This window comes from Bradysia coprophila, unplaced genomic scaffold, assembly GCF_014529535.1.
Source record: "Bradysia coprophila strain Holo2 unplaced genomic scaffold, BU_Bcop_v1 contig_732, whole genome shotgun sequence".
Taxonomy (NCBI): domain Eukaryota; kingdom Metazoa; phylum Arthropoda; class Insecta; order Diptera; family Sciaridae; genus Bradysia; species Bradysia coprophila.
In genome coordinates this window covers 2,824,024-2,838,113 of record NW_023503972.1, presented here as the reverse complement: position 1 = coordinate 2,838,113, position 14,090 = coordinate 2,824,024, and the positions used below count along the sequence as shown (strand labels likewise).

At 35.2% G+C, this 14,090-nt stretch overlaps 2 protein-coding genes across 5 annotated transcripts in view; one reads left to right on the top strand and one right to left on the bottom strand.

Annotated features, from left to right (window-relative positions):
- The window catches only part of LOC119084021, a 125,691-nt gene that overhangs the window by 91,085 nt on the left and 20,516 nt on the right, over positions 1-14,090 (top strand). The window lies entirely within an intron of this gene.
- LOC119084038 lies at positions 1,481-3,155 on the bottom strand. Its single transcript, XM_037193870.1, has one exon. It carries the CDS (start codon positions 2,959-2,961, stop codon positions 1,612-1,614), a length of 1,350 nt encoding a protein of 449 aa, XP_037049765.1. The 5' UTR covers positions 2,962-3,155; the 3' UTR covers positions 1,481-1,611.

Below are 14,090 nucleotides of genomic sequence, written 5' to 3'. Positions count from 1 at the left end.
AACCACTGTGAGAAGTGTGAGAACCAATAAACAAACCAGTGACATCTGACATTTTAAGTACTGGGAACCTCAAAAACATTGAAAAGTTTACATTCCTTGTAGTGGCTGGTTTTTAAGAGTTAATGACTGTAGACCAAATTTTCTTGAAAATTTTACTCTGTTTACAATCGCAATTTCATGAAATCTTTGAAAATACACTGCAAGGCAGGTTAAATAACAGGTTAAGACCACTCACAAAGTTTAGATGCTTCAGGGAATTTTTTCTTAGTTCTAAGTCACTAAACTCACTAAACTCTTGTGATCAACTGAGATGCGGAACCTACCTCTAAGGTACAAGATTTATGTTTGGGGTTTATGTCAATCCCTGAAGTGATATTCATTCAAAAGTTTAATTTAACCCGAGGGAGAAACGAAGCCATTTCCTCCTATTTCATCCTATAGCAAATAGCTATTTTCCTCCCCATTTGAATTTTGCGGAATTTTCTCTATTTTTGTCGAAAAAATAGATGAAATTAAGGAAATAGTAAGATAGAGCGGAGCCTTTGCATGGGACCAGAAACGAAGAAATTTATTGACAAGTTGGGGTCATTAATGAAGAGAGCATTTGGGGAGCCACGTTCCAAAGATTATCTGTTGCAGAAAATTTCTATTGCTATACGAAGAGGCAATGCTGGAACTTTAGGAAGTAATAGAGCAGATGATTTTTATTTATTGTAATATTTGTAAGGTAAATAGGTGACTATTTCCTCCCGATTCCCCCTCGATTTAACCTCCCACCTGATTTCGGCATCCTTCACCAAAAATCAGCAATGACCTCCGGTTTATGTGGTCTCATACACTGTGATCTACTTTATACAACTGAAGTAACCGCTTTAATGATTTTGTTGCGATACCGTGAGCCGTTTCTAAAGGGTTAATAAATTTAGCAATTTATTTTTTTTTTAGGATAAGAGTTTCGTTTATTTGTGCTCGCCGAATGGGCATCACTATCATCGATAATTTAATTTCGATTCATTGACTTTTTCTATTAAAAAAAAATTCAAAATAGTTCCACGAAATTTCATTTAATTCGATGGTAAATAGACCGGACACGTGCTGAGTTTTAGCAAAAAAAAAAATCTCTCTTATTCAATTATTCCCAACTAATTTCCATCACATGAGCGGATCGACTTCAAATTCAATTAAAATTTGAGTATAATTAGGGCAATAAAGTTTTTAAATGAAATCGAAAATTTTCATCCAATAGTTAAAATTGGACATGATTTACATCCGGTTGTAAAAAGAAAGAATCATTGGCAACTAATGCGATTTCCGGAAATAGTTTTCCATTTTTAGTTTCACTGCCTTAACGTCTGCCCTCTTGATATATCTTTTTCCGATACGTCCGCACAGAAAACAATGCTCCATCACTTCCGTACCACTTTTACTTCAGCTAATGTTACTAAACGAATCGACTGGACATTTTTATCGAAACTCGAAAATTAAACCAACAATTTTTCTTGATTGATATGTTCATCACAAGATCAAATTTCTTTTATTTTACCTGCATAATTTCCGTTATACTATTACTAACAACTTGTACTGGTTTAGCGTTAAACATTAAAAAAAAGTTCAATTCTCCTCATTGGCATGACACAGTTTCCGATGCTTGTGCACAAAATAATAACTGGGAAATTTACTGCCACACGTCTTGCACGGATAATACTGCACATTCATGTCCAATGGTCGTACTTCTCGTTTTACAGCTGAACCACTAGAACTGCTACCTTTCTCTTCCTTCTCACTGCCCGAATCCAATGTCTCCACCACCAATTCACTGTCAATGCTCAACGGATTGATATGTCTCTTGGCATGCTTCTGATAACAGTATTGACTCTTGAACGTATGCTTGCAGTACACACAACTGTACACCTCTTCTGTCGCCGTCGTCGACGATTTACTATTCGCTTGCGAATTGGGAGGATCGTTGACAATAATCTCTTGACTATTCTCCGATTCTTCGTCTGCTGTATTCTGTTGTTGGTGCTGTTCGCTGATTGTCTTTGCCATTTGGAGATGGAAGGATGTCACCAGATTTTGTTGATTTCGTTCCGATGGTCGATGGGTCGACTGATTCGGTAATGGTTGCTTGCCGTAGGCCTCATTCAAAACACGCCGGAATCTCACTGGACCGTCACAACTGGCTATGTCGATTATAATTTTGTTGTAATTCTCTTCCACCTTGACGGGTTCTTCGGCAATTATAGGCTTTGGTTTAGATTTTGATTCCCTAATCTCTTTGACCTCACGTACTTCTTTCCGTTCCACTTGTGTGGGGGTAGTGACAGACGAGCGCTTGGACCGACTAGTTTTCTTATTTGTTTCCTTAATTTTCGGCGGAGGCGTAACTTTCTTTGATGATGTAGCTATCGGCGAACGTTCACGTTCTTGATGAATACTTTTGAATTGGGTGTCTCGGCTCGGTAATGAAATGCTGGATGTTGGTGGCGATATGAAACCGATACCGGGTATCGCGGCTTTACTTGCAATCGGTCGAATGATTTTGGCCCCGAATGCAACGTTTGTTTTATGGTCGCTAATTGTCGGTAGAAACGAACTGCCCAAATATCCTTCAGTCTGGGTACGCGACAAAAAGGCTCTGCAAATTTCTAACGCTCGTGGCATGTGCAAAACGTGCGTTGCCAAAAGTACTCCGAAGATATTCTCCATGCTCAGATCCAAGTATCCGGTGTACATATAAGTTAGCAGCGGTGCAAACTGTTCCGCTGTAACATTGGGAAGGTAAACGGGATTGTCGAAGTTTCTCTCTTCGGGACGAATAGCTGAACGCAGATAGCCACTGTGTGCCGATAATAGACTACTGTGGGCGATGAATCTCGTATGCGGTGGCGGTCCAATTTCGATAATGACATCGGGAGGTGGAGTTGCTGCGGTTGTTGGTGTTAGCCAATTTGTAAACATTTTCTTTTTTTGTTAAATTCAATTTCTGACAGTCGTTCGTATCAACGTTTTTGTTATATCTCATTAACGACAATAACAACCAATGCAGACAATGATACAGCTTTACCGAACCATAAATTTTGAAAATAATTCACAAAAAGCACTGCACCACCCGAACGGCTTCAGTGAACAACAATGACTGAATTTTATGATCCACAAAACATTCCGACAAAAAGTCCTTTTCAGTGAGTTAATTGTACGTATATGAACATGAATAGGAATTTATTTATTGCCTCCCCTTTCGCATAACTAACCATCATACAATTTCATATCCGTGTACGTTCTCTCGCGTCATTTTTTTTATTCGGAGGGTGGAAGAGATTGCGCATCTATCTCTTGGTTGCATTAAATTACGTGTCATACATCTCGCAGTGGTTAAATGTTCGGTATGATTTAATGCAATAAGAACTGTTGCATGTTTAGGTGTAGGTCGAAGACGTTTTGTTGGTGGTTGCGAAAATATATATTTTTAGCCGTTTTCAAGGAATTTCTAATTTTTAGTGGTAGCAGAAACGTTATTATTTAATTGAATCAAACAGAGGCTGCTTCTGCATGACATCAGGTAGTTGGTTGTACTAATTCAGTTTTCTTTAAAAGAAGTATGAGTGCAGCCTCTTCGAAATGCAAGTTCACAGAAGAGGAACAAGAACCTGGAAACCACTTAAAAATATCTCAGATAAAATTTAATTAAATTTCTAACTGGCAAGGCAATGCAACTGGAGCTTTTTCTTGATAAAATAATAATTTGTTTATGGGTTCATTGCAAGTTTGTTTAAAACTAATTTTTTGTCCGAAACAATTGTTGTTTCACCGGGAGATTATATTAGTTTCACTGCTACATTTCGTTGGAATTTTCAATAATTATCCATCGCGAAATAATTGCATCAAAATCCATACAACTCCATTAAAAATCTCTGTAAATATTGTGGGTGGAAATGCAAAATTTGCATATATATCCTAAGCTCATTTACATCCATTTAAATTGAAACTTTATGCTCAATTAACCGTCAAATTCGATCTAATTTTGTTTGTGATAAATATAAGTTCATCATCAAAATTCGTTTACTTCCAAATAAATAGAATTACTAATTCGTAATCATTTAATACACTTCCAATTTATGTTGGCCATAGCCAGCGAACAATAAAATTAATTTGTGTAAACCTAATCAGTTATACACTGACTCCCTTTTAAAACAATTGCCATGTAATCCACTAAATCCCCTCTAATTCGTGTAAACCGTTTTATATTCAATAAAATTGGTAGCCCCGGCGAGATAACACCGACATTTCGTTATTGATGCCCGTTCTCCCAGTTCACTTAATTATGATATATGGATCCATAAACACTCACTCGTCCATTTTTGTTTTATACGACACACGAATATTATTTTCCACACAAAATGAATGAATTTATCAATGGGTTGTGATTTTCGCCATCTTGTTTTTGGCAAAAATTGCATGTATGTAGAAAGACTAACAGATGACGCTAGGAGTAACTCTATGATAAATTTGAATATTTGTATGGAGGATGTGAGATTTTTCTGAATCTAAAAGTTTTGGAGTGCGGAAATCAAAGTTTTTGATTTTTCTTGTTAAAATTAAAATGTTTTCTGTCGTATAAAAATAGTTCCGCATGAAATTTCAAGAAAAAATAATTATTCACTGGAACTATTTTTAAACGATGCAGAACGTTTTATTTATAACGAGAAAAATCAAAAACCTCCATTTCCGTACTCCAAAATTTTTAAATTCAGAAAAATCTTACATCCTCCATACAAATATTCAAATTTATCATAGAGTTACTCGCAACGCCATCTGATTTCCCCTGATTTCCCCTCTCGTTGAACGAAACTATATCACAACCCATTGATGAAGTAGACCATAATGAAGCCACCACTCTTCAAATAGCTGATAGTTGCGACTCAAATCATCGAACCAATTTTTTTCGTATGATTTAACCAACGTACCTACACTTTAGGTTACAGAATCAGCTTAAGCTTACGTCTAATTTTTGAACGGTGCCTCCTATTGTTCTACATATGTTTACCATGTGTATGTTATGTTATGTATGTACCATATGTGCACGTAAACGGTCGAATAGTAATGGTAATTTATTTTCATAAAAATTAAAAATGTATGAGCGGTTCCGATACCAATTGGTTTATTAATTGATGTCATTAGGCATAAGCAACGACAAAAAAAAAATTAATTTGATTTTTATGTTTCATTATTTTAATGTTTTCGGTTTAATCAGAAACACAAATGCCAAATTGGGGGTAGCATTTTTCGTTGAATTTTCATTAAATTTTATATTTAAAATTTCGGTTAAATGATTTTGTAGCAGGAGAAAATGCTTTCCATGTGAGAACATTTTGTCAATCAGCTAGCGATTATTATGAGGAATTTTTTCGGAAATTCTTAAGAATTCTTTTAGCAATTTTTGGAAATTTTCAAGAAATTCAAGGAATTTAATTAAATTCTTAAAAGTTCTTAAATTTCTCATAAAGTTAAGAATTTTTAAGAATCTTCAGGACTTTCAGTATTTTTCTGATTTACTCGGAAAAGTTTTGCTAAGAACTTTCTATTAACTGTTATGGATTCTCGGGAGTTTTAAATAGTCAATAGTTTAAGCTTTCAAGTGTCAGAGTGCTGGAACTTGACGCCATGTTTCTCTCACTGTTTTTGGAGCAGTAAAACATATTTTTATAACGGTTTTGTGTTTATCTTTAGGTGGGTTTCCAAAACCGTCTCTGTTTACCATGATTTCGGTAGTTTTTCCGATAGTTTTTTTTGCGCTTTTCGCGCTGTTTACCTGAAATTTTACATTAACAAAAGTCATTATCAAAGTTTGTCAGTTGATCAGCGACTGTTATGCTCGAAGTCTCGTACGTCTCCATTTTGTTTTCCCGCATCTCCTTAGAACATTACGAACAATAATTGCTGCATAAATAATAGGAAATTAGTCATAAGTGTCTAAAATCAAGGGTTTAGATTTGCAAGATATTTTTTTTTGAGATATTAGTTGTATTACTGACACAATTTTTGGTTGGCACCCCAGCCAGATATATACTTCCCAAATGGTTCTGACATTATTTCGTTAATATAATTCATTGAACGAGTTGTGTGAGATTATGTAAAGTTAGCTCCTCGCATAATTATACACGGAACTAAGTAACAACTTGTTAAAGTGCATATAGATGGGAAATAAAATAAAATTGTATAAAATTTCTGGAGTTTTACAACGCTCTTAATTTGAATAGTTGATTGAGGAATTACTACGGTCACATTTTCGTTGGATATAATTTTATGTGAAGCTAATGGATTTTTCAGACGTTTCATTAATTAAAAAAAAAAATAATGTTCACACTGCGTTTGCTGAATGTGTGTGGAATGACTGACTGCGTTTGCAAGGATAATATCTGTTAGAGTTAATCTGAAAACAGCAACGACGCACCCATTTAATTTAGTTTCAAAACAAATTCAATCCTTAATGTAAATTCAAAAAACCGACAGTCGTGTCTGCTTTTTATGCACACAAAAAGTACTGTGTGTAAAGTGTAGTGCACGAACACGTACAGGTACAAGATATATGCAGTGATTGTGTAATGATAATTCCAAAATCAGCAAGACTTTCATAAAACAATGTTCCGATTTCGATATACATTAAAATGCTGATGGTATAATGCAGACGAATAACTAAAACTTTGTCTGCAATCATTCACCACCATACAAATGTTCGAAATAGAGTGCTTGGCATAGAGAAGGATTTGAATATGTTGACTTAACAAATAACGTTTTCATTTCCACATAGACAATTAAGTACTAATTAGCACCAGTTTAAATTGGAAAGAAAAAACATTGTTACCGGTATATAATCGTCAGCAGATTTGAGTTTGGGATGTTGGGTGTTCGAGTAATTAATGTAATTAGAAGCAAGGTATGTTGGCCGTGGCAAGTAATTTGTGGCTATAAATTGATAGATTCTCATTCGCTATTGACTAAGCGGTAAATAAGAGTTTTAAGAGGCTCTTTCTGAGAACATTTTTAAAAGGGTACGAGGGCTGGTTGTCCTTTACACGTCAAATTTTTAAATATTCGATCTGATTCAGTCATGCCAGACCTGCCAACGAAATAGTTATTTTCAAATTTAATTCTTTGATTGGCTGGCTCCTCTTCATTTTTGCGAGATTCACGTTTAATAACCTCACCTCGTCTCGAACCAAAACAGCTCACACGAAAAAAAAAAATTCTTTAATTATGTAACGAGACCTTCCGATTCCTCAGTTCTTTCAAATTATTTTGTTTTTATCGAAGACATTTGATCTTACTCCACCGGCCGTGAATAAATAGCTTTTTATTGACTTCTGATTGATATCTCAGTAACATCATTATAATTTCGGGGAAGTAAAAAGTACTTGTTATTGCCTTGCCTATTTGTTTACGCATCAATTCACCTTAATTATATACCAAGTCGTTTAAATGTTACGCGATGTCTTTGTCGGTTTTACTGAATCAATTTCTGTAAATTAACGATATGAAACGTTACTTTTCATTTGTTTTATTTGTTTTCGGCATCGAGGGGAGCGTGATGAATAATGGTATACTATTTTGGCTTTCGATGTCAAGTATCAACCAGAAACGGTTGAGACATTCGAATTTGGTTATATTAGATAACATTTTTGAACGCCCCGCGAACGCACAATTTTCCTATGAAATTTTCATGAGCTCTGTTGTGAACTCCTTTTCATGGGCTCCAAATCAAACCCTCTGGAACGTTAAATTACGCGCTCATTTAGTTAGTTAAGTGAAGTTTGTAAGATTTGTATCTAATTTTCGTAATTAAATGCAAATAAGAGCGAACATTTTCCGTTTAAAAATGTATGAACGTGTACCTTATTTCATGTCCTGGGTACACAATTAACACATAAAAAATTTCTACAGAGAGCAAAACCACAGAAAAATTTTTTTTTCATGAAATAATGAAGACCCTAACGCATTCCTATCTCTACTATCGGATATAAAATCCTCATTTATTATTGAAGTTCCGGTTTTTTTTTCGGCTGTTTTTTTTTGTCTCTCTCTGCTCATCTTTCCTTTTCAAACAAAGCCATTCACAGAGAGAGAGAGACCGAAAACCAGTAAAATCATTCGTTTTAAAATGATGATTCGTCTGAATGATAAATATGCTGTGTTTTCACCATATCCCCCTTGCTTTAATTATTCATTTTAATTTCAATTAAGAGTTGTATGAAATTCTAGTTAAACTCTCGGCTGCTTGCGTTCAGTCGAGCATATTCAATTTGTAATTTTTGGTTAATTGCTTAATAATATTTGCCAACAAACTGAGATTAAGCTTTCTATGTTTTAAGCTAAATTGCATATCAAAAGTATGAAAATATCTATGTGAGAAGGACTTGCTTGACGAGTTCAGCGGAATCAAAAAGGTTAATTCCGTTTTTCTTCAACCTGAATGCGAAACAAAACCGAAATTCTCTGCAATTTCATTCAATTTATTTAAACTCGATTGAATAACGCGAAAACAACAATTCTCTTTGAAATAGATGAAATGTCCCTCTGTCTCTCCACAATCGTTCCAACTAATAAATGACCCGTTTATGCATGAATTTTTCTTTCATTTTTCATTCACAATTCAAATGCTGATTTTATTTGTAAACAAAATTTGTAAATTAGGGTTGATATGAACGGATGTTATGATTCAACGATGTTATATATTTACTGGGTTGAGGCATGTTGTGGTTGCAAAAGTTTCTCTTTAATTCGGATTTTATTTCGCTGTTGCTGATGATGTATCATAACCATTCTACCACATTTCATGATTTAATGCGTTTGGCACTGAAATTTCATTAGAGGTAAACCGATGCTGTAATTGATTGGTCTGCTGAAAAACGCTGCTGTTGCCCAAAAAAATTTAATGCGAGCGGTTGTTCGTTCCATTATTATTGGCGGTAGATCCTAGATGATATTTTGTCGGCAACAATAACAATGTTTCGATAAACCGGTTTTTTATATTTCGCACCAGTTTATGTATCGATACTCGAACATTAAGTTTCCTAATTCGGAACACCGTGCTACCTTGTCTCAAATACAGATTTGCAGTGGCAAGGATTAATTCCATTTTCTGTTTAACAAAAATCGTATTCCTCTGGGATTCAATTTGCTTTACGACCCGGTATTTTGTACAATTTACCCGACACGGTGCTCGAAATCATTTTTATTCTCGGGTGAATTAAAACCGGTTTTCCAATTTTCTCTATTTCCATATCGAACATTTGCAAAATTGAAACGATTTAAACTAGTTTGCTGGGATTGTGTCATCGGAAAAGAGCATGTTTCTAAGCAAAAGTCATTTGCCGTTTGGCGTCAAGCGTCAAAAAATATTGCTTAATGTTGAGTGCTTTGACTGGATAAACATTAGACGGGCTATCTTCTTTGATAGCACGCTTGTCAAGTTTGTCGCTTTTCAACCAAAAATTATGAGTCTAGTTAAACCATCTGTCTGTGAAGCAGGGACTGATTTTGAATGAATCTTCAGGTCAGGTTCAGATTAATCTGAAATGTTTTCAGGTTAGCCCGGAACCTGAACCCGAAATGAACGAACCAGAATCAGGTCAGGTTGAATCTGGTCTTTTTGGTAGTGGATTCAGGTCATCCTGAACTAAATTACGTCCACTTGCACTTGATCGGAGCCTTGCTAACTGTGAAGTTTTCAGTTTGCTATTTGGACAGGAAAGCGCTTAAAAAAGATTAAAATGTCAGAATATAATGCTCATGTTAAGGGGGTGGGGATTTTCTAAAACCTTGTAAATTGAGGGGTTCAAGCGTACTATGTGAGTGTTACAGAGTTACATTCTCTTTCTTCGCCCTGAAATATAGATCAATTCGCTTAACGTCCTTTATAACGAGCCATCAGAACAGTCGGAGCGTTTGCTGCGACTGAGCCCCGTACAAACCCGTATATCTATTGCGTACGTGACCCTAGTGCGTCTGTCACCCTACTTTGACCGTAAGCCTATTGCGCCGGTTAATGTAGTTAAAGTAAAATTATTATGGAATGTGTACAGCTTAGAAATTGCGCATAGCGCAATTACGAAGCCCCGTACGACGTTCCTTGCAAATACAACAAAAATTTCAAGTCGCCCTAAAATTTTAATTTATTGAGTATAAATACACATAGGGCCTAGTATCGGCCTCAGTCCGAGGATCCAATTTTTTTTTTCAACTACATTCTATTCGGCCTTTGATTACCTTCCAAATGAAACAAAAAATACGAAAAACGGATGAAATTTGCTCGAGTTATATGTAAAATGCACATAGGGCCCTAGTAGCGGCCTTAGTCCGAGGACCCAAATTTAATTTTTTTTCAACAACATTCTATTCGGCCTTTGATTACCTTCCAAATGAAACAAAAATTACGAAAAACGGATGAAATTTGCTCGAGCTATATGTAAAATACACACAGGGCCCTAGTAGCGGCCTTAGTCCAAGGACCCAAATTTAATTTTTTTTTCAACAACATTCTATTCGGCCTTTGATTACCTTCCAAATGACACAAAAATTACGAAAAACGGATGAAATTTGCTCGAGTTATATGTAAAATACACATAGGGCTCTAGTAGCGGCCTTAGTCCAAGGACCCAAATTTAATTTTTTTTTCAACAACATTCTGTTCGGCCTTTGATTACCTTCCAAATGACACAAAAATTACGAAAAACGGATGAAATTTGCTCGAGTTATATGTAAAATACACATAGGGCCCTAGTAGCGGCCTTAGTCCAAGGACCCAAATTTAATTTTTTTTTCAACAACATTCTATTCGGCCTTTGATTACCTTCCAAATGACACAAAAATTACGAAAAACGGATGAAATTTGCTCGAGTTATATGTAAAATACACATAGGGCCCTAGTAGCAGCCTTAGTCCGAGGACCCAAATTTAATTTTTTTTCAACAACATTCTATTCGGCCTTTGATTACCTTCCAAATGAAACAAAAATTACGAAAAACGGATGAAATTTGCTCGAGCTATATGTAAAATACACATAGGGCCCTAGTAGCGGCCTTAGTCCAAGGACCCAAATTTAATTTTTTTTTTCAACAACATTCTATTCGGCCTTTGATTACCTTCCAAATGAAACAAAAAATACGAAAAACGGATGAAATTTGCTCGAGCTATATGTAAAATACACATAGGGCCCTAGTAGCGACCTTAGTCCGAGGACCCAAATTTAATTTTTTTTCAACAACATTCTATTCGGCCTTTGATTACCTTCCAAATGAAACAAAAATTACGAAAAACGGATGAAATTTGCTCGAGCTATATGTAAAATACACATAGGGCCCTAGTAGCGGCCTTAGTCCAAGGACCCAAATTTAATTTTTTTTTTCAACAACATTCTATTCGGTGTTCGATTATCTTTTAAATGAAACAAAAATTACGAAAAACGGATGAAATTTACTCGAGTTGTATGTAAAATACGCATAGGGCCCCAGTAGCGGCCTTAGTCCGAGGACCCAAATTTAATTTTTTTTTCAACAACATTCTATTCGGCCTTTGATTACCTTCCAAATGACACAAAAATTACGAAAAACGAATGAAATTTACTCGAGTTCAATGTAAAATACACATAGGGCCCTAGTAGTGGCCTTAGTCCAAGGACCCAAATTTAATTTTTTTTCAACAACTTTCTATTCGGCGTTCGATTACCTTCCAAATGAAACAAAAATTACGAAAAACGAATGAAATTTGCTCGAGTTCTATGTAAAATACACATAGGGCCCTAGTAGCTTTTCACTTCTAAGGCCCTAACTACACTTTGCCCTTACCGTCTGCTTCGAATTCCATCAATTACACACGGCATCGTAATCCTATAAGCCCCTTCGTACTTCGTACGGGGCTAAAAATCACTTCGCTTTATAGCACAAGCACAACTCGTTAAATTATTCGTTACTAATTTGACAATGTCAAATCTTGGACTCATGTCGACAAAAAACACACATAAAAAATGCGAAAACGAACTAAGAATAAAGAGAACGAATCTTTTTCATAAATAAATATTTGTGTGCTGGAGGTTCCAAAACCCCAACACGATTAAAACACAGGAGTGTACAGATGTGTGCACATAGAATTTTCTGAATGACATGCCACCGAAACGAGAGACAAATTTTTACATTTTTCTGTTTTAATGGTTTGCAAATACACTCGGAACGGAATTATTCGGTTTTTTTTTCTGATTCATTTATTAACTGACGGTGCCACTTGAAAATGTTTTCCAAATGTAAATATGATGTCTGTGAAATTCAAAGTTTGTAGCTCATCTCGTATCGCGTATGGTTCATTCATTCGTTTTGTGTACAAAGCACACCCAAACATTGGTGTGTGTGCTGTAGCATGTCTTCATGCAAATTGAATACACACGGAATACAAGAAGAACATTTATGCGAACAGGGAATTACCAGAGATTTGTTTGAAATAAAAAAAAAATACAATTTTTGATTGAATTAGCTTTTGATTAGTCAAATTGGGAAATGTTTTGCATTCACAGTCATTATTGTACGTATTGCCTCGCGGTGTCGATCAATATTTTCGATATGATACGATGAGTTAATTGATGTGGATGCAGACAATTGCATCGAATATCCAGGGGCAGTTACAGCACAAATAGGTGGAATCATTATAATTTCATTGGAAATTCAATAAGCAGTTTAAAATAAAGGGGATTTGGTAGGCGTTTCGTTGTGTGTTTGTTCCATTGATTGAACACAATGAAAAAGAGGGTCGCAGCAATCGTAATGTTAATGGTACAAGAGGAATAAACCGAAATTAGCTCCGTTTTAAATCTTTTTTATGTAATGTCTGCTTGTGGAATGATTTGTAATTCAGTCATTTCGAAATTAGCCATGGGAATTCAAGGAATTTTTGAATTCTACCCAAAAATTTGTCATTGTTCGTTCATTGTATTCGAAACTCATCCATTAACACTAGAAGATCAAAATGGTCTTTTTTTCCTAAGCTTTTCGATTTCTGGGCGTAGCTCTCTTTTCCATCCGGCGTAGAGTGGATAAGTAACTAAGTCAGGGTAGTAAATGTGTTAGTCGCTAAAGTCCTTTCAATAAAAATACTTACAAGACATCAATTATACCGAGTAGATGCAGAAGAACTAGTGTGTCTCTTGTAAGAATGCATTTTGAAGAGAGAGATTGAAGCAGTTGATGTCTTGTAAATATTTGAGCTTTGTATTATACACAAATACAAGATTTAAAATAACGAGATTAGTACACGAAAATGGAGTTACATCTACCATCCCGAGAGCAGTAAGTTCGCAGCAAGGCTAATATTTGTGGATTCAAGTAAAAGGTTTTTATTCTACAAGAACTAGAAAGAATATTTTATGTTCGAGGCGAATCCGAGAATCTATTCTCATTTCGAGGAAAGCGAGATAATAATGAACGCAGAAAGATAGTATAGTAGCTACTGTGAATCTGAATTCTTAATTCTACTAACTGCAGCAAAATCTGTGAGTACTTTCAATCTACAACAGCCGTTTCGACATTAACCATTGCTCTGTAAATATGCAACCGTAAAACAATTTATTTATTTTTTTTTCGAAATAAATGCTATTAATGTAATTAGGCGTTCAGTTTCAACATTATTTACCCAAATAAAAATAAACGGAATTTGGCAGGCAAATAGCACACACACAAAAATCTTCCGTTTATTTGCAAACATTTTATGCGAAGATACTCCCCACGAAAAAAAAGAAGAAGTTTTGTTTGAGTTTAAATGAACGTACAATTCGGTACATGGATGAGTTTTTCGATAGTAAGTTTTTCCAAATTACATTTCCAGTTTAATTTGAACGAGTGGTTTACTCACTCTCTTTGCAAACTAACAATTTTTCCGATAGAAAATTCCTTCAAAAGCGATTGCCAAGGAACCGGTATCCACATTTTTTTTTACAAAAATAATTTACCAAGGATGGTGGGGTAAAACAATCAAAAAGATTTCATATTTACATTGGATATGAAATGATGAATTTCCTCTTTTAATTCAATAAATGGATAGCTAGAGCG

What these genes read in the sequence shown, in the direction of transcription:
- LOC119084038 (XM_037193870.1), bottom strand. Translation starts at nt 2,961, where the DNA reads ATGTTTACAAATTGGCTAACACCAACAACCGCAGCAACTCCACCTCCC.